The 26,155-nt window shown below is 41.4% G+C and overlaps 1 protein-coding gene across 1 annotated transcript in view; it reads right to left on the reverse strand.

The window, feature by feature from the left end:
- Positions 1-777: 777 nt before the first annotated feature.
- Positions 778-26,155, reverse strand: part of APPL2 (adaptor protein, phosphotyrosine interacting with PH domain and leucine zipper 2) — a 92,778-nt gene continuing 67,400 nt past the window's right edge. Inside the window, exons 11-21 of the mRNA XM_029601533.1 lie at positions 18,060-18,248; positions 16,812-16,854; positions 16,672-16,728; positions 16,466-16,554; positions 13,268-13,426; positions 11,932-11,984; positions 10,090-10,264; positions 8,546-8,582; positions 8,224-8,364; positions 7,312-7,359; positions 778-6,867 (exon numbers count right to left, since the gene is read on the reverse strand). Of these exons, the coding sequence (XP_029457393.1) occupies positions 6,736-6,867; positions 7,312-7,359; positions 8,224-8,364; positions 8,546-8,582; positions 10,090-10,264; positions 11,932-11,984; positions 13,268-13,426; positions 16,466-16,554; positions 16,672-16,728; positions 16,812-16,854; positions 18,060-18,248 (1,123 nt within the window). The 3' untranslated portion in view covers positions 778-6,735. The remainder of the gene's footprint in view (positions 6,868-7,311; positions 7,360-8,223; positions 8,365-8,545; positions 8,583-10,089; positions 10,265-11,931; positions 11,985-13,267; positions 13,427-16,465; positions 16,555-16,671; positions 16,729-16,811; positions 16,855-18,059; positions 18,249-26,155) is intronic.

Below are 26,155 nucleotides of genomic sequence, written 5' to 3' on the forward strand. Positions count from 1 at the left end.
CATTTAAACCAGAGGATTGTTTTTTACCAGTGTTTGAGAAAGAGGAATGCAAGGCTGATAAGGAAAATCTAAAATGTTTAAGATCTGAAACACTGAAAATACAGAGACTGATTTTTCTCTTGCAGCATGATCAGTAACTGATTGACAAGGGACAACTTGCTTTCTCTATAGAAGTCACAGACACTGTACTAATTCTTCCATGTGGGGCTCTCTTCTTAATGTACACAGCAACCATGGCTTGGGGGGTTACTGTACTTCTTGCCCTACCCCTAGTATGGCACTCCTTCCTACCATACCCCCCTCATTTGGTGTTTTGGACCATATCTTTTACTCAGTATTCTTAGAGTATTGATGCTGCATTTCTTCCTGATACATCCCTCACTCTGTCTTAGTCTTCATGCCAGTGTTGGTGCCCTCTGCCCCATCTTTTGGTGATTTGTGGTATTCATGCCATTATTTGTATTGCCTTTTCCCCTTGCATAGCACCTTGGGTTGTTCTTGCTATAGTTGGTGCCCTTGGGTGTTCATACTACTTTTGATATGTTTGGGTTCTGATGTCTGGCAGCAAATTTTATGAAACCTGGATGGAAAAATCCCAACGTGAAGAGTCAAAACATTTTTTTGCATGCACAGCCCTAACATTCAGGAGCGATATCCTGAAAATTCAACCATTTTGCAGCCCTTGAGGACTGAAGATACAACACCCCTTTCATGCAAAAACAGAAAGCCTGCTAGGTAGAATGTGTGCACCCATAAAAAAAAAAAATTCACAAAATGTAAACAACTTGGTACATAAAACAATGTACCATAAATCCTGTGTTTTTATTGCTAGACCTTTTTTTTGTTGAAGTACAGACAATTTAAACAGTGTAAAGCTTTAGCTCTAACAAACATACAGATGGTGACAGTTTCTGGCTCATTTCCAAATTTCCTAGCTCCTGTTTCACTAAGCCCCCATATTAAACCATACTTCTAACCTTCTACATCAAAGAAACATTTTTCTAACTTTCAAGAAATGATTATGGGGTGGTGTAAAAGGAATAAACCGAGTAGTAGCATGCATCTGCTTCCAAATCTCACATTTTATCTAACAGAACGAACTGTTTGAAAAACAGGCTCAAGATGATGACAGGCACTTGGACTTACAAAATACATTTTAACATCACATGAAATACAAAAATAGATTATATTAACAGGAAAGATTAACTATTATTTATGAAACGTTTGGTAAATCAAGCCTAACATGATTTTGTTAATTTTTAAAGTCCCAGCAGGATTTACAAAGCAAGGCAGATCTTCATAAAAAGAAGCAAGTAGTGCATTTTTTTGTATCCATCATCCCCTTCCACTTCACTCAGCCAAAATGGGAAACTGCAGCCATTGCTACATTTTTCTTTGCACACCAAAAAAAGGTTAAAGTGCTGGTAGTTAGGATTTCCAAACTGAATGCTTGTACAAACCAATGTTAAGGGCCTGTCATGACTCACAGGAACTGCTCAAGGATACAGATTATTTGCATGCAGGCTTTAAAATTATTCAAGCCCCTGACTTCATTAGTAGCATGGACTACTTGACATAGTTGCTGATCCCCTGCCTCACCAGGATCTCACGCTTTGGCCTGATTTCCTAAGGCTTTCTGCCCAGTCTGTCTATTCGCAGGGAGCAGAAGCTTAGTCACTCAGACCCTTCGGCAGGTACAGCAACATAAGGGGATAAGCTGAGATGTGTTCAATCTAGTCCACTAATTAGCAAGGAAAAGAAGAGGTTTAAATACAGGAAGACAACTGAGGAAAACTTCCAGCTGGCCTTACACAACTAAGAAGAGAAAACAGAAAAGAGACAGCAAATGAAAGCAGTGGCATGATAGAGATAGGTGAGCAGAGCAAGCAACCCATGTCCACCATAATCCTGCAGAAGCAGGTGTAGCTTTTACACAAAACAGTTAAATGTAGCAGCCAATGACAAGGGATTGCATCTGGAAAGCTACACATAGCTATGCAGCACCCACCATCACCAGACCAGGGATGTTGGCCGTCAAGGGAAATTCATCTGTGTTTCAGCTGGGCTCAGCTAAATGAGCACAGAAGGAATAGCAGGATGAGGGTGACTCCAGGGCCAATCCCACTTGGAGAGACCCCCTCTGCCTTCTAGGAGCAGCTATCAAGACTGGCCACCTATGGCAAGGCACCACCTCTTGCTATGAACTAAGCATAGTAAATAGCACATTTTTAAATCCATTTCCATTGTAGTAGAACTACATGGGTGGGGCTAAACAATTAGCACTAAGCAAGTGGTTTTCAGATCAGACACAGCATTGGTTCAGTGTAGACCAAATAATGCTTGGCTAACTAATCCACATTCAACCACTCAACCAATTACATATGCATACAAGGGAAAATGGATCAAAAATATACAACCATAATTTATTCTAATCAATATAGTTGTCGTAATACACAGTAATATAAACAAAAGAGCATTATCTGTAATACATAAATTAAACAATCTAATATTTAAAAAAAAATATACAATTAAAACTTAAGAAACCACATCTAATCATATACACACAAACATAGAAAAGAAAATAAGCTCCACCCACCACATTTCACACTCCAAAATAAAACCTTAGATAAACATTGAAATATACAACACAAAAGAACAGAAAAATAGAAAAAAAACAAAGATTATTTAGATCTCAAACAGCACTGTCAAACAAACCACTGCAAACAGCAGCAAAGTACAACATCATAACAAGGCTCAGTGACTGCACTGAAGCTGCATCTTCTTTGGCTCCATTTTGGGCTGCTCTGTCCATCCCATCCTATGAAGGTAGTGGTTTGGCACCAATAGTGCTGTTTGAAACTGATTGTTGATTTAGAAGATCTTTTTTTCAATTTTTTTTCTTCTTTTGTGTTGTATATTTCAAAGTTTTGTTTTAGGGTTTGAAATATGGTTCTTTTTTTCTTTTCTATATTTTGTACACATGATTAAAGGTAATTTCTTGTTAAGTTTTGATTGTTGTATATTGTTTGAAATATTAGATTTGTATGTTTAATTTGTTTTGTATTACAGATTATGCTTTGTTTGTATTAGTGTATTATGTTGATTATATTGATTAGAATTAGTAAATTATGCCTGTATTTTTGATACATATGCGAACAAGGGAGAATGTAATTGGTTCAACGTAAAAATTGGATTATCTGATAATGTCTGAATTTAAGCACAGATTTTAAAGTAAAATATACGGTAAAAAGATCACTAATGCACTTTCCCACTGAAAACATTGTTTCAGATGACTGGCAGCAGAAAAGTAGGGCATGAAAATGCCATTCTGTTTATAGAAGCTTGATACAATTAGTTCACTAGCAAGACAATACTTGGAAAAGCTAGAAGAGCTTTAAGAAAGTTGGGGAAGAAAAGAAAATTGATAGCAGTAATGAGCCATTGGCAAATCTAGCTGAAGTTCTAGCAAATTTAAAAGAAAATTATAGCATAGCTTGCCATTCTGATGCTCTACTGTTTAAAGTAGTTTTTGTGATAAAAAGAATCAAAGCAAGCTATTTGTTCTTTATTTGAGAAATTATACTACAAGGTTGAGGAAGACCAAGTAGGGGCCCATCATGGAAAAGAGGTGCAACATCGGTACTAAAAGAGTTAATGGGAACAATACCTGGCAATACATAGGTTTCAAGAAAGTACTGTTTAGAGCAACCATTTTTTAGTTTTTTGGTGCATTTAGAATTAGCAAAATCATGTAAAGAAAGCATTGGGCAAAACCAAGCTAAAAATCTAAGCCATAACAGTAGCAGAAAGAGTGAGAATTTTACAACAAGAGAAAATGGGTATTTCTAAAAGAGCACAGAACAGTTGCATTTGTCTATTAACAGCTCGGAAGGATTATTTAAGATCATAGCAGCTCAGCAAATGATGGCAAACGAAGACCAAATTGGCTCATCTAGGATTCTTCCACTGTACAAAAGCATATAAATCTCCCATCTGCAAGCTAACACCAACCCTTTCCTGATCTATCCAATCTTATCTTTTACCTGACCTCTTAACCCTTTACCCACCACTGCTCTTCATATTTATCCAAAGTATGTCCAAAATCTGTTTAAAAAAAAAAAGGCTGGTCTCCACCATTTCTGCTGGTAGGTCCTATCAAGCCTTGGAGGAATCAAAGGCCAATATTTAATCCAACACCTAGGCCCCTTTTCCAATTTTTATTACCCCATATTGTAACAATCCCAAGACACCAAAATTAGGGAGGCTATTATCCAAACAAATGTAATCTTCCTCTTGATCCCTGAAGTTTGAGTTTTATCCATGCTCCCTCCATGTAGGTTAACCTAACCATTGTGGATGCCCAATTCAGTCATGCCACACAACTCTGGGAAGGTTACCTGACTATTCCTTTATCATTTTTGCCAATAGGGATCCCCATGCTTTTCTGAATTTCACCACCACCACCCCTGGAAGTCTATTCCTTGCATTCAGCAGCCTTTCCATGGAGACGGGTCTACCTCTCTGCAGCTTCATGCTCTTGTTCTAGAGCAGGTTGTCCTTTGAAAAAGATTTGATTCTTGTGTCTGATTTATACCACTGATGTATCTGAATGTCTATCATACTGCCCTTCTCTAAGGTGTACATATTTAAGGCCTTCAGTCATTTCATATAGCTTTTTATGTAAACTCTTCACCCTTTTGGTAGCCTCTCTCTGGATCACTAGTAGCCTGTCTATAAACATTCAAAAATATGGCATCCAGAATGAGACACAAAATATTCTGGGCAAGGTCTCACCACTGACCTGTACAGAGGTATTATCACTTTTTTCTTCTGGTTATTTTTCTTTCTATGCACCTTAGCATTGCTTTGGCCACCACCTTATCACACAGTTTCACTACCTTGATATCATGACATCCTATGCTTCAAAGTCTAGGAGGGATAGCTTAGATTAAGCATATGGATGGAAGATTATCTAATTTCAGTTTCACAGGAAATTGGGTACCTAGATAAAATCTAAAGAAACTAGCTGCAACCACTGAAAATTCACTGGAGGATCTTTGTCCCCACTACATCCCCAGCTGCCCATCACCACCTCATCAGCCCAAAAGTACCCTTCCCATTTTCCCCTCCTATGTGTCTAGCTGGGTGGGTGTCCTCTTCCATGCTGGCTGACCATCCCATTGCCTCTTTCCAGCTGGCTATGGTATTTGGCCCTGCATGCTTTTTGCACAGTCTGAGCATTAAGCAGCTAATGACAAGCATGCAAGCAGAAGAATGCAAATTGTACCACTGACAGCAGCCCCTGGTGGCCAATATAGGGGAAGCACAGAGGGATATCATGCTATAGATGTAGAGAGATATACACTTGTTTTAGGATGGTGGCAGCGGTAATAGATGTGCTGGGTAAGGTAGACAAGCAAATTAAGAGGATACGAAGAGATGGCCATCAGATTTTAGGAGTTCACAAAGATTGTAGATGTCAAATTAATCAATTTTGTTTCTATATACAACATAATAAGATGGACAAGTTTGGACCTGAGGAGATTCATATACTGAGCTATGGAAAAAGCTTGGGATGTTAGCAAGCAGAAAAATTATATAGAACTACCTAATTCTTTTACTATTGTACCAAGCTGGAAGATAAAAAGCCACAGTATCCATTTAGGAGGTAATAACACAGAATTAAAGGTATAGGTTTGTTAATAAAGGATTTAGATCTTATAAATCACATATGGTCTTCTGTGATTTGGTGTAGTCCCTTGTGTTTCCCACATTTCTCTGGAGAAGAGCCAAAGAGTCATGGCCAAGCTAGAAAAAAAATGAATAGGGGATGTGGGAGGTTTTGTTAGCAGAGAATTTCGATTTAAAACATAAGCCATGGAACTCTAGCTTGCAAAGGTTTATTCGGACTTGATGAGGCACATTTATTAGACATGAGACCTGGATATTTAACATAGCTTACCAATGTCTGAATTGCTGTTTGCAAGAACAAGCAGAGTAGGGGATTCCTCATAGCGGTATCTTACTGGTAGCAGTGAAAGGATGGTGCCCAAACCCTATTCAGATAGGGTGGGATCCTGGAAGTTTTGAAAAAGGTAGTGAATTTAACAAGCCCTGTTACTCAGGAAGTGGCTGGGTATTTCTGAAAATAAGAATTAGAAGGATTCTTAGGGCCACACAGGTTGGAAGAGCCTAGAGGAAAACAAGATATTAGACCCTGACGCAGGAAAGCTAGCACGGAGCATTCAGTTTTACCTCCGTCATTCACAGAGCAGTCCCAGGAGGATGACGAGCCTTTAAGATTTAGAAATAAGCTAAATGATCAGGTGAAAATCCCCAACGTATTCCAGGCCAAGATGGTTTGTCCTGAGTTACTTGAATTTCAAGCATCACGGGGGGGGTGTATCGCCAATCTAGTAATGTAATAATTACATGATGTTAATTTGTTTTGTATCTGAATAAAATTGTGGTGTAAAAACAGTAGGATGAAAAGGGAAATGCAGCATAGCAATCTGAAGTGTTAGAAAGGAGCCCCACAAAAAACCGTAATGTGCCCTTGTTTTCAGCAGGAGATTGTCGATACGTGGTCCTGGAATTCCTATCCCAAAAAGCCATAGCCTGCTCATCTAGGTTTAGAACATCAAACAAATATTGTCAGCATTCCGAACCACCCACCCCCCCCCCCAAAAAAAAAAGTTATCTAACAGAAGAATAAACCTTCTGTGCACGGGGCAGTTACGCTTCCGACTCCAGGCCTTCGCTTTCCCTGTCGTTCTTCTCGTCTTCTGACTGGTCATTTAGCAGGATGAATTTACCGTTGTTGGTTAGCGGCACGGACATCAGAAGTTGAGCTAGTGCTTCTGGATCCTAAAAGAAGCAACGTTTCGGAGTATTAACATATATTTGCTCGCACTGAGATATTTATGCACCTTGTTCCCCCGAGGATCTGCATCTCCACAACAAAACGGAAAATGCGCCCCATATCAGCTGCACGTGAAATTATGTCCATGTTCTATTTCTGATGCTTAATGAAATACAGGAGAAGAATACATTTTCGTTTTTCAGTAAATAGATGTCTTTGAAAAAGGAATTTGAACAATTTCCAAGCCAAGAGAAAACGAGTAGAGGCAGGGCATTACTACAGCCTAATTATGGTGTTACATGTATGCCTATGGCAAAACACCTTAGTGGCTGATGCACTCTAAAGCAGGAGAGATCTTAGCAAGTGCTGGATTCACCGCTGGGCCATATGCCAATACCACATCAAAGGAAAAAATAACCAGAACAGAAAGAAAGGAACAGGTGTCTTACTTTCTGAGCTTCAGTAATCTCTTTTCCTAAGCTTATAGCATAACAAATCTGCAAATGAAAATAAAAAGGTTATTGAAGACTGCAGATGTTTTCATAGATTTTATATTTGAAAAAAATGGACATTACCACTGTCCCTCCAGATTCCAACTTGCTGAAAAGTAACACTTGCATCACATAAGGCATTTGCACCAGAGTTTCCTCTTTGTCCTCCATTTACCAGAATTGGAATACCCGAGTTACCTGGTGCCCACTCTTAAGGTAGGATGCCCTCAAATTTTATATTTGCTTATGGCCTGTGCTCCTGATTAAAGCAAGCCCTATCCTCCTTTTGACAAGTTGAGGTAAAAACACTAACTTGTTCAGTTGAGCGACACTTTTATTTTTATTTTTTTTAATTAACTACCTTCAGTAAGCTACAGCAAGCACAATAAAATGTTTGCAGTTTGTTCTAGCCCTATTTCACCTTCACTCTCTTGCTTGAGGCCATGGGATAAGGAATTTGCTTGTCATCACTGAGTTTGTGCACTGAGCTCTTTAATACAAGGGCTGTTCTATTTTTGAACAATGTTATCAGCAGCACAGAATACAGGTAACCCTCTTGAAAACAGAGTACACTGTAGCAGGAAATGGATAAACCAGCTGCTAGGAAGAACACGTACTGAGAATAAAACATGTATGTAAAGACAGCTGCTTCTGACAGTGTAAAAGCAGAATTGTTGTAAGCTGTGATACCTTTTTACGAGACCAAAAAGATATCTGAAGAGGCCTGTGAGGTGTCAAAAACTCATGCATTGCAACATCTTTCTTCTTGGTCCTTTAAAAAGGTGTCCCAGGCTATAACGATTCTAGATTTTCTCTGGCACGGCTACTCTTACTCTACACGAGAGGGTAAAACAAAATCATTCCCAAGACCTTTTCGCCCTCCGTGTTACTCTCAAAAACGTAGGCACTCATAGACTCTTCTCCAACGGAATCTGGAAACCGAATCACAAATCCAACCAATCTTTTGTTTTCCTGATGAGCAGCAAATTGGGTGACACTGGACAGTTCAAACTGTAGAAAAGAAAAAACAAACCTTATTAAGTTGCCTTTAACTAGAGAAACAAAAATCACAAAATGCATTAAAGAAGAGATTTCTAAAAAGCTTTTTTTTTTTTTGCTTATGGATACATTTTAAAGAAAAATTCTGAATCCAGGCACAGAGAGTTGTATGTATTAAGGAAAAATTACTCACACTTGTCCTTGTAACTTGAGTCTGAGGATCTATTAATCTATAATTAGAAGGAAACAAAGTATTACTCTGTTTAACTAACACCCAGTCTTCTGAAAGCATGTGTGAAAAAAGGGCAAAATATTATTGTGGGGAGATCCATGTAAAACAGCGATGTCTCCTATCTGCAGTAAGATGCACCTCTGCCAGCAGGAGAAGGGAAGCCCGTACGATGAGGAAGATTTAAGAACCACTGGAGTCCTTTTTCTTTCTCTAAAGTAACCCCAGCTTTGGGGAGGGGGGAGTAAGGCAATGGCTGGCAGGACCTGTGGTAATCATTTCCTTGGTTTATCAGGCTCTAAGCCACCACCTTGGGTGCTTTCAAAATGAGTCCTAATTAATGGCCTGGGGCCAGCCACCCTTTTCTCAATTCCTAGCGAATTTAATAGGAATTATATTTTGTTTTCTTTAAGATTGTATACAGTACATTTGTAAAATGAGACAGAGCTCATTCTCTGCCCTTACTGTAGGAAAGCTATATCCCCACGCTTCAATTTTACAGCAATTAGGAGGCTACTGCTGCTCACTTTACTCTTCCAAAACAAGTACTATCTTCATCATTTATTTCCAGTTCTCAAAACACTGCAGAAGTCAATATTAAAAGGCAGTTATCCATTAAATGCTGACTTTTGAATGTATCTGGTTAAATGGTAGGCATTGTGGGGGTTTTCTGGGATGAAACTGAGATAACTTATTTGGCTAACTCAACGATTGGCTATTTGGCTATCTCTAGACGTGTTGGAGGAGGGTTAAAAGTTATACTTAACTGGCTATATTTAAAAAATATAACCAGTTAAGCAATGTTAGATTTAAATTTAAAAAATACACCTGAGTGGGCTTCCCCCACTCTAGTGAAACCCAGACTGGCACTGTTGGCTGATCTCCTTTCTCTCCTCAAAACAATTTAGTTCACGTTCAGGCCAATACAGTACAGACGTGCTAAAAAAGCAGGTCCGTTTTCAGCACCCACTCTTTGAACGAGCACTCAGCCCCCTCTCCTGGGCACCGTACAGAATGCAAATGAGGGGTCCTGCTAAAAGGAGGCATTAGAGACAATTGCGTGCCCCTAGCATCTCCTTGGCCCAGGAGAGGTGGCGTCAGCAGGCTTGGAAAATGGACGCTCAATTTTACGAGCAGCCTTTTTCCTAACCGGTGCACAGCCATGGTTTAGGAAAATGGACGCTCGTAAAATTAAGCATCCGTTTTCCTAACCTGACCCGCTGGCACTTTTTTTTTTTTTAAACTTTTTTTTTTTACCTTTTGGTTCCTCCGACTTAATATCGCTACGATATTAAGTCGGAGGATATACAGAAAAGCAGTATTTTCTGCTTTTCTATGCACTTTTTTGGGCTGCTCAGAAATTAGCGCCTGCCCTTGGGCAGGCGCTAATTTCTGAGCATAAAATGTGCAGATCGGCTGCACATTTTTTTTTTCTGTGTCCCGGGCGAATGACTAATAGCCTCATCAACAGAAGGAATGGCTGTGGCAAAACAGAAATGGCATTGTACCTCAAGGTTTTGCTGGTTACCATCAGGTGGGTCTCGGTCGTACGGAAGATATTGTGAATGGCACGAGCAGCCAGAACTTGTCTCATGGCTTCATAGATCACTGCACTGTTATTATCCGACTGGACAGCCATAGATCCCAAGAAACGAACAACAAACATCTGCTGCAAGAGCGACCCTGGAAAACCAGGAGAAAGAGTCAGCTTTTTCCCATAGGATCCTACCTGCTTGCACACTTGCATTGAAAAACATGTGTTAAAGAACTAATACCTTTTAATGGGACTGACAGAGCTATCCAAAGCTAATGCTGTCCCCATCTGAAGAAGGGAACGATGTGGTTTAGGAAGATCATGTATAACGTGTCAAGATAAGTAATGTTGGGTCAATACAAATAAAATTTGATTTGCAGAAGTCAGTGAAGTTGCTGACCTGTAACCAGTTCTTTCTGTGGACAGCAGAATAAAGCGGTCACAAAAGCGAGTGATGTCCTCAGATGGTGCCAACTCAGAAAAATATTCTCTGAGCCCAGAAAGATTAACAAGACTTTCTGAGCATATGTGGGAGTTCCTGTGCTGCAGTTGCCAAGCAATTTACCTCTGTCATTTGGTAGCTGAGCTTCAACTTTGTGAAGGTGGGAGCGAGTGTGAGGCTGATTTGTTCTCTCCACGGAGAACACCTGATACAGTTAAGTGACTTCACTTTCTCCTTGAACAGCCATTCAAGTAGGAACTCCCAAACTAAGGGTCGCGAGTAAACAAATTTTACATTTTCAAAAATGGTAGTAATGCAGTCCAAAATAGTGGAAGGAGGGAAGTTGAAGCTATTAATGAAACAAATTTTGTAGCGTTGTTTGGCCAAAGGTGCAGTCATTCCGGTAGACCTGGTCCAAACAATAATGCTTTCAAAAAGCCAAGCCACACATTTTACTTTCAGAAATTAGCGCCTACCCAAAGGTAGGCGTTAATTTCTCTCGGCACCGGGAAAGTGTACAGAAAAGCAGTAAAAACTGCTTTTCTGTACACCCTCCGACTTAATATCATGGCGATATTAAGTCGGAGGTCCCAAAAGTAAAAAAATAATTAAAAAAAATTTTTTTAAATCGGCCCACGGCTCGCGGGCTGAAAACCAAACGATCTTCTTAGTGTTTGGGTAATTGCCAGGTTCTTGTGGCCTGGTTTGGCCTCTGTTGGAAACAGGATACTAGGCTTGATGGACCCTTGGTCTGATCCAGCATGGCAATTTCTTATGTTCTAAATTTTGCTGGCATCAGTTCTCAAACCCGCTGACAGCCACAGGTTCGGAAAATGGACGCCGGCAAAAATTGAGTGTCGGCTGTCAAACTCGCTGACAGTCGCCGCTCTTGTCAAAAAAAAGAGGCGCTAGGGACGCCCTAGTGTCCCTAGCGCCTCTTTTTACCGTGGGCCCTCATTTAAATACTGAATCACGTGCACGGGAGAGTGGCCTGTGCGTGTGCCGGGAGAGCGGGTGCTCGCTCGCTCGCTCTCCCGCGACTTTTACTGAATCGGCCTGATTATTAGTTAAACACTTGCACAAAATGAGCTGCTTCTTAAACGGCAAGGCAAGTTTTGTAGCAATCTCAGAACTTCTTAAAGATTAGGCACATTTTGTTGCATTACTGTCTGGGTGGAAGCGCTGCTTTAGATGGCCTTGTGTGGCAGTCAGGGATGGCTGTGCTCCGATCCCATTTTATATTACCAAATTCCAGATGATGGATAAAATCCATTATCCACATAAGACCTTAATTTTATTTAGTACATACTTTTCCCTTCTAGGAGAATTTCTGTACAACATTTCAATGGAAAAAAATCAGCTATAACCGTTTACCTTCCTCATCAGATCTAATACTATCTTCTGTCTCTCCGAAAGGGTTTGTTCGCCTGGAAGGTATTGAAAAAAGAAATTGTTACAAAAATCAATTTAGCTTTTATTTACAGCATAGCAAGACACAGTGTGAGAGATAGGAAAAGGGCAGCAGAACTGCACCACGGAGGAAGTGGTGTGCTGTCACACAGGAGATCTGGATTCAGGCCCCAGGCCGGTAGGGGCTGAGGATGCTGAGGTGGAGTGAACGTGGCTTGGGGAAGACTAGAGAGGAGGCAGGGAAGGGAGCCACAGCCACCGCAAAATGATAACGCTTACAGGCCGATGCAACATAGTGTGCGCAGCCAAGTGCATGGCTTTACGTGCGCTTGGATGTTATTATATGCAATAAGGGGATTAGCGCGCCCAAACCAGTGTATAGCTGATAGCGCTCAACACATGTAAATTCATGTTGATGAGGCTATTAGCTGTTACCCACCTGTGCAAAAAAAAAAAAAGTGTGCCCGCCACATACAATTTTACTCTTAAAAGTTTACGCCTGCCCCCGAGCAGGTGTTAACTTTAGGGGCTCCTCAAGAATTAACAGAAAAGCAGAAAATACTGCTTTTCTGTAGTTCCTTTGACATAATATCGTGGCAATATTAAGTCAGAGGAACCCAACAAAAGGAGTAAGTGAAAAAAAAAATTTAAAAAACCCAAAAAACCCAACCATCTCCAGCGGTCAGGCTAGGAAAACAGATGCTCAATTAATGAGGTTCATTTTCCTTACCCGTGGCTGTGCACAGGTTAGGAAAAACGGACGCTTGTAAAATTGAGCATCAGTTTTCCTAACCCACACTGACAGCCACCTCTCCCGGGCGCCCGATGCAGAGGAGGTACGAGGGGCGCACAAACCTCCCCTAGCACCTCCTTTTTACCATTTACGTATTTAAATCAGACTGGGAGAGATGGATTAGCATGCGCATCGATACTGCATCAGCCTGTTAGTGGCCAGATTCAAGGGCTGGGGGTGCATGGGAACTGGGTTCTGAAAGGAGCCACGGTCTGTAGCCACTGCTGATGACTGTCACTGTGATGGTTGGAGGAAACTTGGGTAGGTGTGAATGAAAGCTCATGGCAATGAAATCCCATTAAAGACCAGTCTCAACTAAGCTAGCAGCTCAGAAGGAAACTGCCAAGTATAAACATCCTACGCCCAAATCAAAAATCAATCGCAACCACAACACCTCCCCTCCCAAAAAAAAACCCAAAAACAACAAGTGTGCATAGTATACCTAGACAAATGTTTTCTTTGCTGGTGTTTTTTTTTTTTTTTAAGGTTCAAAAATTCCTCTTGTACCTGCTGCCTCTGTTGTAATCCAAGAATTCAGAAGCAGGAAGCAGAATGTCAAACTGGATCGGTGTTCCTGGTGCAATTAACTGTGCAGAATCTGATGGGTCCAATAGCTCCCTGCTGCCAGCCTCCGCAATCTCTGGTTCCATGTTCTTTGGGGAATGACTAAATGCGCAAAAAGGCAAGGAAATTAAAAGCAGCAGCTTGCAAGGCTCCATCAAGAGCCTTGCCACCAGTATAAACACTGCAGGATTCACTGACAAAATGCCGCACCTGTTCGTGAATGAATACTCGGCGCACAGCAGAATGAAAGGTCACCATGAAAGTTGGAGGCAAAGTGAGAGCTGCTTGAAAATCCTGCCCAGATTTTCTTACTCTTCCTTTATCTGTAGAGGGGCTACATTTAATAAGAATACCGTTCCTATCTGTTTTGTAGTGGGGTGAGTGGACCCCAGGCATGATCTGGCAGAGGGGGATAGGATTTAAAAAAAAAAAAAAAAAAAAAAAACCAAACCAAAACAAAACAACCTTCCACTATTAGTATGGCAGGGAGTTGTGCTTGTGTCAGGAGATTCAACTCCCCTCCCCAATTAGTAATAGAAGGCAATTTTCAGAAGCCATTGATCCAGGTATCTGAAAATTGCCCAGCACTTACTCGGCTAAAAGAATACATGGAGATAAGCAATGCGTGTGTGTTAGACAGGCAAAAGCAGGCAGCCAGGGTGGAGAGAGGAATGCATGTTTAGGTCAGGGAAAAGAAAACGCACACAGATTATTTTTTTCCAAATCTGCGCACGTTATTTTCAGGAGAGAAAAAGTACACACAGAGAAAGCAGGAGAAAATGCCTGCGGGTGTTTCTTCCTGGGGCAGTTTTCAAAGGGCAAGTCAGCTCGTACTTTCCCATTCATAACTGGTGCAAAATATCCTCAGACTCTGCAACTGGGATAAGCAGCATGGAATCCATTCACCCTCAGGGATCCTTCCAGGTACTTGTGACCTGGACTGGCCACTGTTGGAAACAGGATAACTGGACTTAATGGACCTTGGTCTGACCCAGTATGGCATATCTTATGTTCCTATAGGTACTTTTGAAAACTAACCCCCATAAAGACGGGGGAGGAGAAGAAGCAGACTATCCTGAATTTAAGGTGGGAGCCAGAAAAGGGAGCGAGAGAGGTCTGGAGACACATTGCTGGTTTCTCACCCATTTAAGGAGCTGCTGCTTTTAAGTTATTATTTTGCAGTATCTTGGGTAAGGGACAAACTCTCTGCAGCCTGCACGTTCTGTCATACACAGCGTGGAAGGCTCTGCAAGGATTAAACTCTATGGCAGGAAGTTCACAGAGCACAGTCCTGAAGGAAAAAGGACTGGACTGTACGTTTGCTGCTTTTACTTTTTCCCCTATAGACATTTGCAGAGTCTTGGGTAAGGGCTGAACTCTGCAGATGGGAGTTTCACCTGGAGCAAAGTCCTGAAGGAAGAGCAAGACTGTGTGATAGTTTTGGAGCTGATAAAGCTATGCAGATTGCATTTAGAGGCCTGGAGGTCTCTTCTATGTCTAAACTCCCTCCTAACAGTGCATGTGTCTTGTAGTTTATCCACTCATGACAGAACATACTAACGGTTCCAGTGATGCTTTGATGAATGAATTCAAAAACTGTTATTCATAGTCTCAGCATGGTGTGTGGGGAAAATACAAAAATGATAGACTTCACCCTTTAACAGCATCAACAGAGTTTACTATGATGGCAGCTTCACCAATTACTACATAATTGTTGATCATGCCAGGGTCGATATCCAGATGTTTTCTTTAGCTAAGTTAGGGACCAGATAAAAGTTAGCACGATAAATTAGAGGGTTTCTGAGGCAGAGTTAAGTTATCTGGATAATTTATCCAGCTTAACTCTGGTTGTGCCAGAGAGAAGACTTAATAACAGTTACTATGGAGTGCATCCAGGTTTACTTAATAGATTTTTTTGTGAACCAAAATGTGTGTCCAAATTTTGTCATGGAAAAAAAAATAAGATTGTAATAGGGTGCTTTCCTATAGCTCAGTAGTTAAGCCTTCACGCTGAATCTTGGTAAATGTAAAATCTTTTTTGTGGCACTGTGCAGTATCCTGGCAATTACAGAAAAAGGAGACACAATGGCAGCATCATTATGTAGAAATCAGCTGCATTTTTAATTTTAATCTGGGATTTTTTTCTTTTTAATAAGAGTTTTGGACTGAACTGATAAAACAGTAAACTAGCTGCTGTAAGGATATGCCGGCATAACTAACTTCTGACAATAGCATTCCCGAACCACCTGACTGGAGAAGACACAGGGCACCATTAAATGCACGGTGGCATTCTGTAGCATTTGCAACACTCGCAGCTATTTAGGTAACCCCACATACAGTTGTTCATTTCAGTCTGCTCTGTGTGTATTTGTATGTATGCACACACGTTATCATGTGTGTGCACCTTGGCCCGCGCCATTTTTAAAGACAGCGCTGGCCGTCCATTGCTCCTACCATGTGACAGGGGCCAGCCAATGGCACGGATATCCTGTCACATGCTAAGGGCAAAGGGTCATCGGCGCCATTTTGTTTACTGGCAGCCGATGGCCCGAGAGCAGGAGAACGCTCCCGGGACCCCCCACTGGACCACCAGGTACTTAAAAATTTTGGGGGGGGGGGGGGGGAAACTAAAAAAACCTAATTTTAAAGGGTTGGGCTGTGTTTTTGGGTTATCGGCTCAGCGCAGCCAATTAAAAAAAACCCAAAAAACAACGATTGGACCGCAGGAAAAATAATTTCCTGATAGTCCACGAATCTGAAACCGATTCCGGTTCCGATTCACATCTCTATCGTTTACTATGTCTGCTTTAAGTGTTACTAATGATTTGCTATGTTTCCATTATAAGACTATTGTATATTTTGATTTGGAATCCACTTACAACAGTAGATGTATATAAGTGGAATATAAGACATTTTAAATAAAATTAAAACACATCAAAACAAAGGATGGCTCATCAGGAATGTCATACTGGGTTCAGTGCATTGCTAAGCCATGACAGCTAAAAACTGGAAGGGTACAACAAGGAGCTGCCCTGTTTCTTAAATCCTTCCTCACAGCTCCCAGTGCTTGCCATGGTGAAGACAGCCAGTTCTCATGGATAAAGGCATCAGTTATGTTCATAATAACTGTTGAAACTATACCTTGGGTACATGGTTTCATGTTTTTTCTCAAAGCTGGTGATGGGTGTCACTGCTTGTAGGGCTGACTGGTTTAATTTAATGGCAACTGCCTGAAAAAAACAAGTAAAGTATTAAAAGAAAAAAACAAACAAACAACTGTTGGTGTCCTGCATTCTAAGCCAGCACAGACTGAAATTAAGGAAAACAAATAAAACAGTATAACTTACCTCCGGGTTATCTGTCAGGTAGATCTGCCTGGAAATATTGTTGACTGTACATATCCACTGGAAATTGGAAAAAAAAAAAAGAGTTGAAATTCTATATTATTCCAAGATAAATAAATCAAAGTAGAAATAATAGTTATTACCTCCTCACATTCTTTTTTCCCTTCTGCCTGCAGGATTATGTTCCTAAAATTAACATATTTATGTTAATAGACAGGTTTGAGAGATAATCTCAATATACAGTCACAAAAGGCTGCCAAACAAACAGGTTAACGAGATGCCTCTCTTTTTATTGGAAAACAATATGGAATGCTAAAGTAAAGTCTTCCCACCCTGATGCACCTAATTGTGACATTAGAAAGTGGATGTGTGGGTAGCAGGCTGCAGTTGCAAAGTCAGACTGATCTCAGTACAGATCACGGACACAATGTAGGTTTTCTGCTTAGGAGTGACCCCCAGCCACATCCCGCTACCCTTCCTGTCCTAGTAGTCGGTGCAGAGATGTCCGGCATCTGAGCTTAGGATGCCTCAGGGTAGTAACCAAATGTGCTAGCTGAGAAGGGATTATTCATCCTGAGCAGGCAAGGCATAAAAAACTTGTTCTTTTCATTTTTGGAATTTCTGCATACATGAAAGACCTCTCTGACTCTTGTATAGCATTCTCGGTCATTTCCAATTATGATTTTTTTCCCCCCCACTAGGAATGAAAGATTTCTGTTTTATTTTCCTGGTTTCCACCATAGATTCCTATGGAGTTGGATCACATAAGTGATTGTAAGCCTGTTTAAATGAAACAAGGCGACTAAAATGGAAGCTAATGTTTTTTGACATCTCGTCGTTAGTCCAAGCTGACAACCTCCCAAGAGCATGCTCTGTGAGCAGCTCCGATACAATACCAGATGCTGGAGAGATCAGCAGAGCAACGCCACATTTCCAAAATGAGAAAGCTGATTTATGCATATTGTAATGAAGCTGATAATGTACTATCCAATTTCTAGTATGGGTGGCTTATCGGCATTTCAGTGGGGATCAAATCCCAATCAGAGGGCTCCAACTCTAATCTTTTAGAAATACCAACAGGCAAGGTTTTCAGGACTTTCACAATGACTTGCATGAGTTCAACCATAACACCTTCATCTAATAATTTAGGTATTCTGATTATCCTGAAAACAAGATCGTCCAGAACAGGTCAAGAAACAGAGCTGCAGCCCACCTAATCTAAAAGTAATAATAAAAAAGTAATTTGGTGCAACTGAAAATCACATTCCTATCCAACGGGAAAACCTTCCTATAGCAAGCTCAGGGGGTTAGTGCTCTGTAGGGGACCCCCGGTTCAAATCCTAATGCAGTGGGTTTGAAAGAAAAAGCAAAAGAAAATATTTCTCTCGTACGATTTGCCTGAAGGTGAGGTGATCTGAAAACAGTATCGTCGGTCTTCACAGTCCACTGCCATTACAGAGGAGTTGTCCAAGTCCAGAATCAGCCCACCAGCCACTGCACCCCGGGGTTGACACATCAAATTGCCACCTTGAGTGAAGAAATAAAGTCTCTCCCAGGATGTTGTCACCAGGCCTGTTTTGCTTCAGCAAACAAAAGTCATTGAAAAATAGCATTAGCACACAAATGTACAAAATCCAGGCTTGTCTGAAGAGAACATACTTTGCAAACACTAGTGCCTGTGAAGATTGGACCACTTACTCTTACTGTCGGTATGCTAATTTAAAAAGGATGGTTCGTCTTGTTAAATTTTCAAAAGAGTGCAATGCACCACAGGCTAATTAAACTTTTTTTTTTCCTTTTTGCACTTTTCTATAATGAAAACATCTTTGAAGAAGAGTGATACATCTTAGCAATTTATTTTTTTATTGTTTTTAAATGTGTAATCTAATTCCAACTCATTGATATTGGTCCAAATTAGTAACATATTAATGACAGCAGAAAAAGACCAAAATGGTCCATCCAGTCTGCCCAAGGTAGTAACTATCGCTCTGTGCAGGTTACCCCCCACGTTTCTGTTAAGGGTAGTAACTGCCGCTCTGTGCAGGTTACCCACAAGTGACATGCTAGCTTCAGACAAAAAACTGTCTCTCAGAAAACAACCCGATCGTTCACCATGACATTTTTCATTTGAATTTCCAAAACAAAAATACCTCAATGAGGTTTGAGACCAGCAGGTTGGAGGTGGTCAGATACTGTCCAACAAGGTCCCAGATCCTAGGCAGCCATTTGAATGGGCAATGGTTTTGATTATTACAAAGCTTGATGTAAAACACAGAATCCAGGAGATGGACGGGAGAGGAAGACCAGAAAAAATGAACTTGGATAAGCAACAATAACACCCTGCAAAACACTCAAGCATCTACAGCTAGCGGCTGGGATATATCCAGTGTAGGCTGGATGAGCCAATTAGTCTTCATCTGCTATCACCTGTTAAAATAAATTCATTTATAGCAGCAAAGCTCTTGCAAAGATCAAGCATATTTATGCCAATTTTTTTGAGCAACTGTGGGAATTTTTGTTTTTGTGCATACCTTAAGATTAACATGAAGGAAAAAATTATTGCAGTCATGGCATTTTTGGGGAAAAATATATTTTCTTAATGCTTTTAAAAACAAAACAAAAAGATTCTCGTAAGAACATAAGAATTGGCATGCTGGGTCGGACTAAGATCCATTGAGCCCAGCATCCTGTCTCCATCAGTGGCCAATCCAAGTCACAAGTAATTGGAAGATCCCATAAAGTAGATCTAATGCTTGTTACTCACTCCCAGGGACTGCAAAAGCTTTCAAGTCTACTTGGCTAGTAATGTGTTGTGGACTTTTGTTCCAGGAACTGGTCCAAATCTCTTTTAAACCCACTATGCTAGACTCCTTGATCACATCCTCTGGCAACAGATTCCACAGCTGGATAATGCGCGGAGTGAAAAAGGACTTTCTATGTTTTGTTTTGAATCTCTGGTTGTTAGTTTCATGCAATCTCCACTTGTTTTAGTATTATTTGAAAGGATAAATAACTGCCCTTTATTTACCAATTCCACCCCACTCATGATTTTATAAAAGTCTCTATCATATCCCTTCTCAGCCATCTCTTTTCCAAAGTGCGGAGGGAGAGATGTTCCACATCCTTTATCATTTTTATCACCTTCATCTGCATTTTTTTCTAGTTCTACAATATCTTATTTGAGATGTGGCAGGGGCGGTTCTATCATGAGGCAGCCTCAGGTGGCAGAATTTTAGCGCGGCAAAAACTGCCCCTTTAAAACACCTCTACCTCAGATGCCGCCTCACCCTGTCTCCAAAGTCAAAAATCGGATTGGGCAGGGGATACACCAAACCCCTGCCCGATCCACTCAGTAGCAACCCCGGGCACCAGGAGTCGCATTTGTTCCTGAAGTCATCTCCTGCTGCCGCGAAACTGGCAAGCAAAGAGAGGACGACGACGCAGGGGCTGAAAAAAAAGGTCTAGGCCCTATGGGCGTGTGTGGGTGACTTCCTGCCTGGGTATATGGGTGACTGCTTGTGTGTGTGTTGGAGGGGGGTTAGAGCCCATGTGTGTATGTGAGAGGCTGTGTGGGTATGGGAGATCTTGTGTGTGATTTGGTGGAATGGTGAGAGCCTGTGTGTCTGAGGGGTGGGGTGGGGGTGAGAGGCAGTGTGTGGGTGTGTATGTGTAACTGCTTGGGTGTGGGTGGGTGAATGAATGGGTGCCTTCCTGGGGTATGTCTGAGAATGGGTTTGAGAGTGAGAGTAAGAAAATGTGTGAGAGTGTGAAAATGTGTGTGTGTGTGTGTGAGAATTTGTGCCTGCCTGGGTTCTTTGTGTGTATGAATGTGTACATGCCTGGAGAGTGGGGAAGAGCAGTGTGAGAATGAATGGGAGCTTGTCTGGGTGTGTGTGTGTATGTGTAACTGCTTGGGTGTGGGTGGGTGAATGAATGGGTGTCTTCCTGGGGTCTGTCAGAGAATGGGTTTGAGAGTGAAAATGTGTGAGAGTGAAAATGTGTGAGAGTGTGTGTGTGAATTTGTGCCTGCCTGGGGGTCTTTGTGTGTATGAATGTGTACATGCCTGGAGAGTGGGGAAGAGCAGTGTGAGAATGAATGGGAGCTTGTCTGGGTGTGTGTGTATATATGTATGTGTATGTGAGGGACCCAGTGAGAGTGAAAGCATGTGTGTGTAGGAGAGAATCCGGGGCAGTAAGAGCTTGTGGGGGGGGGGGGCAGGGGGGAAGAGGGTCTTAGAGCCTGAGAGTGTGTCAGTGTCTGTGAGAGATGTAGTGGGTGTGTGTAAGAGTATGTAATTCTGTGTTTGTGACAGTGTATGTGTAGGGGGGAGGGGCAGGGCCTCAGGCAGCAGATTGCCTTGAGCCGCCCCTGAGATGTGGTGACCAGAACTGCACACAATATGCAAGGTGCAATCGCGCCATGGCTCATTACAGAGGCAATATGATATTTTCTGTTTTATTCTCCATTCCTAATGTTCTGTTTGCCTTTTTGACTGCTACCGTGCTCTAAGCTGAGGATTTCAATGTATTGTCCACAAAGACTCCAGAGTTATTGTCCTGGGTGAATATTTCCAATTTGGAACCCACAGTTGTGTACCTGTAGTTGGGACTATTTTTTCTTATGTGCATCACTTTGTACTTTTCTACACTAAATTTCCTCTGCCATTTAATTGCTTAGTCTCCTAGACTCACAAGGTCCTTCTAAAGTTCCTTGCAATCTGCTGCTGTTTTAATAAATTTGAATAATTTTGTGTCATCTGCAGATCTGATCACCTCACTCATCATTCCCTTTTCCAGATTATTTATGAATATGCTAAACAGCAGAAGTCCGACTACCGCTCTCTGTGGCACTTGACTAGCAACCTTTCTCCATTTGGAAAACTAGTCCTACCCCGATTCCAGCTTTTTAACCACTTAATAATCCACAATAGGATATTGCCTTTTATACCCATGATTTAGTAATTTCCTGAAGAATCTTTCATCATGAACTTTGTCAAATGCCTTCTGAAAGTCCAAATACACTATATCATCTGGCTCATATTTATTTATTTAAAATCTTTTCTATACCGTCATTAAGTTATTTACCATCATAACGCTTTACAGGCTGGCACAAATAGGCAAAACAAATGTTAGTACTTTAACAGAGGTGCCAATAGATAACCGGTAACATAATTTCATACAATATCTATTTGAATCCTGTCATATAATGTCTATTGAATACATGTCTCGTAGTTAGCTTACATGTGATTCATTCTTGTACTTTCAGGTTAAATCTACTTTTATCAGTGAGAGTTTAAAAATAGTTGCCAGTGGCAAGTGTAAGTAGTCGTTTGGTGCTGATTTGTAACGCCAGCTTTTCCTTACTTTCTCTGTTCTCTTTGTAAAAGGCCTGTTTGAAAAGCCATGTTTTCAGACTTATTTTGAATAGTTTGAAATTTCCCTGTAATCTTACTTCCAGGGGGATAGTATTCCATAAGATGGGTCTAGCCAGTGACAGTGTTCGTTCTCTGACCTGGGTTAGCCGTGCTGTTTTAACCGACAGGATGGTTAGGAGGGCTTTGTTTGCTGATCTGAGATTTCTATGTGGTACATGTACCCATAGCGCTGTGTTGAGCCATTCTGCTTTTTCATCATGAATCAGTTTTGTGTATGGTGCAGAGTGCTTTAACCTGTACTCTTTGTTCTATCGGTTACCAGTGTAGTTCAGCTAGTGTGTCAGTGATGTGGTCTCTTTTCCTTTTACCTGTGAGAATTCTTGCTGTGGAGTTCTGCAAAATTTGTAGTGGTCTTATTGTCGTATAGGGTAATCCAAGTAGCAGCACGTTGCAGTAATCCGTGCTTACGAATATTAGTGCTTGTAGTACTGTGCGGAAGTTTGATGTTGTCAATAACGGTTTGAGATTCCTTAGGACCATTAGTTTGGCATATCCTTCTTTAACTTTCAGTGCTATGTGGTGTTTAAAATTTAGCTCTGTATCTATTAGTATGCCAAGATTGCGCACTTTTTCCTTTAATTCCACTTTTAGGTTCTTTTTGAGTGTTATTGGTGTTTGAATTATGTTTAGGTTTTTCCTTTCTAAGTGTAGGAATTCAGTTTTGTCGATATTTATCACCAGTTCCATTTGGTTTAGCAACTGTTTGATTATGTCAAGATAAATATTGGCTAGGATTAACGTTTTTTCTAATGTATCATCAATGGGTAATATAAGTTGAATGTCACCAGCGTAAAAGTAGTGAATGATCCCAAGACCAGCAAGTAGATGGTATAGTGGCAACAGGTACATATTAAAAAAGAGTGTTACAGACAGTGCAGACCCCTGTGGCACTCCGGTTTGTAGTTTTACTTTTTCTGATATTGTGTTTTTTATCTGAACTTGAAAGAATCTATTACTTAGATAAGATCTAAACCATGTGATTGTTTTGTTCTGTAGTCCTATTTCTTCCAGTCTCTTAATTAGGGTTTCATGGTTTACTGTGTTGAAAGCTGATGAAAGATCTAATAATACAAGAATGTAGTGTGTTCTACTATCAAAACCTCTTAGTATGTTGTCTGTCAGTGACAGGAGTAGTGTTTCTGTGCTGTAATGTTTGCGAAAGCAGTGTTGAGATGGGTATAGAATGTTGTTGTTTTCTAGATGCTCTGTTAGTTGTTTTGAACTGTTTTTTTTCTATTAGTTTTGCAATTAGTGGTAAATTGGAAACTGGTCTGTAATTGTTTAGTGTTAGTATTTATCTACATGTTTATTTGCACCTTTAAAAAAATTCTAAAATGGGTAAGAAAAAAAGACTTCCCCTTACTAAAACCCATTAGGCCATGTCTGTCTACATGCCCAGTGATTTTGTTTTTAAGAATGATTTCTACCATTTTGCCTGGCACTGAGGTCTCTGGTTTATAGTTTCCCAGATCACTCCTGGGAGCCCTTTTCAACAATTGGGGGCGGATTTTCAGAGCCCTGCTCGCGTAAAACCGCCCAAAACCGGGCGGATTTACGCGAGCAGGGCCCTGCGCGCCGGTAAGCCTATTTTACATAGGCCTACCGGCGCGCGCAGAGCCCCGGGACTCGCGTAAGTCCCGGGGTTTTCGGAGGCGGCGTGTCGGGGGCGGTCCCGGTCGTCGCAGCGTTTTCGGGGCGTGTCGGCAGCGTTTTGGGGGCGGGTACGGGGGCGTGGCTACGGCCCGGGGCGGTACGGGGGCGTGGCCGCGTCCTCCGTACCCGCCTCCAGGTCGCGGCCCGGCGCGCAGGAGGCCCGCTGGTGCGCGGGGATTTACGCCTCCCTCTGGGAGGCGTAAATCCCCCAACAAAGGTAAGGGGGGGGTATAGACAGGGCCAGGCGGGTGGGTTAGGTAGAGGAAGGGAGGGGAAGGTGAGGGGAGGGTGTTAGAGGATTCCCTCCGAGGCCGCTCCGATTTCGGAGCGGCCTCGGAGGGAACGGGGGTAGGCTGCGTGGCTCGGCGCGCGCCGGCTATACAAAATCCATAGCCTTGCGCGCGGCGATCCAGGTTTTTCAGTAGATACGCGCGGCTCCGCGCGTATCTACTAAAATCCAGCGTACTTTTGTTTGCGCCTGAGCGCAAACAAAAGTAGGCCTATTCGCGCTCCTTTTAAAATCTGCCCCTTGGTGTTGCATTGGCCAGTTTTCAGGAATGGTGGCTGGTTTAAATGAAGGGCTGCAGATTATTTGAAACAGGTTAGCTATTGCATGTTTTAGTTCTTTTAGAACTCTGAGGCAGTGGTTTGTTACTCTTTAGTTTGTCAATCTGATCCATTACATCCTCCACTGTCAAAAATATTGTTTTAGTTGCTCAGAATCTCCACTATTAAAACATGTTTCACATCTGGACATGTACCCAACATAAAACGGAGACAAAGAATTCATTCAGTTTTTCTATTTCCTTGACCTCCCCTTTGGTCATCTAGTAACCCAACTGATTCCCTCACAGGCTTTTGGCTTCAAATGCACTTGAAAAAGTTTATTTGTTTTTGGCTCACTGAGAATGAAATCTAGAACCTCCAGAGTTCCAGTTTCCTACCTAGGAGCCAAAATTTGGACTTCAGAGAGTCCCTCCTGCATCTTCCTTTGTAAGTGGTACCCAGCTATACCAGGACAGTCAGTTCTTCCCCCACTCTCTAAACTCTTAAATAGGTGATGCATGAGGTCTGCTACCTTTGCACCAGGCAGGCAAGTTACCAAGTGATCCTCATGCGCAGTCACCTAGCTATCTACATTGCTAATGATCGAATTACCCACCATAACAGCCATATGTGCCTTCCTTCCTGGGCACATTGCCCTGGAGACACATCCTCAATGCGAGAGGATAAGCATCATCTGGAGGGCAGATCCTAGCTACAGGATCACTTTCTGCCACATCAAGTTGATGGTCTCCTGCCAAGTAACCTTGCTCCTTCAAAACAGCACAAGGACTGTTTGACTGCTCTACTATGTCCCTAAAGGTCTCTTCTATATACCTCTCTGTCTGCCTCAGCTCCTCCAGGTCAGCCACTCTGACCTCCAGAGACTGGCTTGTTCTCAGAGAGCCAGGAGCTTTTTGCACCAGGCACACACATAAAACCTCTCACCAAAAGTAATTAATCATACATATGGCACTTTGTGCAAAATATTGGATAGCCCCCAACTCGCAGCTGGATTACTGTCTGCATCTTAATTTTATTGAGCTGCTAAAGTTTTAAAAGCTGATTAAGGAATAGGTATGTCTCTCTATTTAAGGGTTTTTAAATTAGACTAGGTTTTTAAATTATTTTTTGTCTTCTAAATCTGCTTTTCAATTGACAACTAGGTAACTTGTTAGTTTGTGAATGACCAGCAACAAGACTAACAGTCAATCACTAAAAATCATGGTTAATTAAATGTTGTTCTACAGCACTAATTGACACTTATTTTTAAGATTTTCCTTCTATCCAGTGGCAGGGAGGGGAAGTAATTTATATAACAAAAATAGTGAGTAGGGTGGGTGAATGGAGGGGTGTAGGAAGCAAACTAGAAAGTAGTTGCTCAGGAACCAGTAAGTTAAAGTGCATTTTATACAATTTGGCCTTTTGTATTTTTCCTATACTCAGGTTTACAGATGACCCTCTGTGCAGAGTCTGGGTTGGTGCAATTTTTGGCACATATGCAAAGGAAAAAAAGCCACAGCAATGTTCCAAAGAATAAATAAAAAAACAAAGAAAAAGGAACCTCTTTCTCACAGAATGACCCTCCAATCTGCAAAAGTATTTATTTTATAAGGACAGGTATCATTTATTCTATTGCCATAATACTAGCATTTACCAGTCCACCACTACCACCCTTGTTAAGATGGTAGTGACAGTCTCAGCTTCTGTGCAGTTTTTATAGGTGCATTTTTTATATGCAAATAAAGAATTAAAAGTCAAATTTTCTCTTTATTTTATTTCTTGGAGGAGAAATCCATTAACTGCTATGAATCAAGTTTACTTAAGGAATAGCCACTGCTATTAATTACATCAGT

Source organism: Rhinatrema bivittatum, chromosome 4, assembly GCF_901001135.1.
Source record: "Rhinatrema bivittatum chromosome 4, aRhiBiv1.1, whole genome shotgun sequence".
NCBI lineage: Eukaryota > Metazoa > Chordata > Amphibia > Gymnophiona > Rhinatrematidae > Rhinatrema > Rhinatrema bivittatum.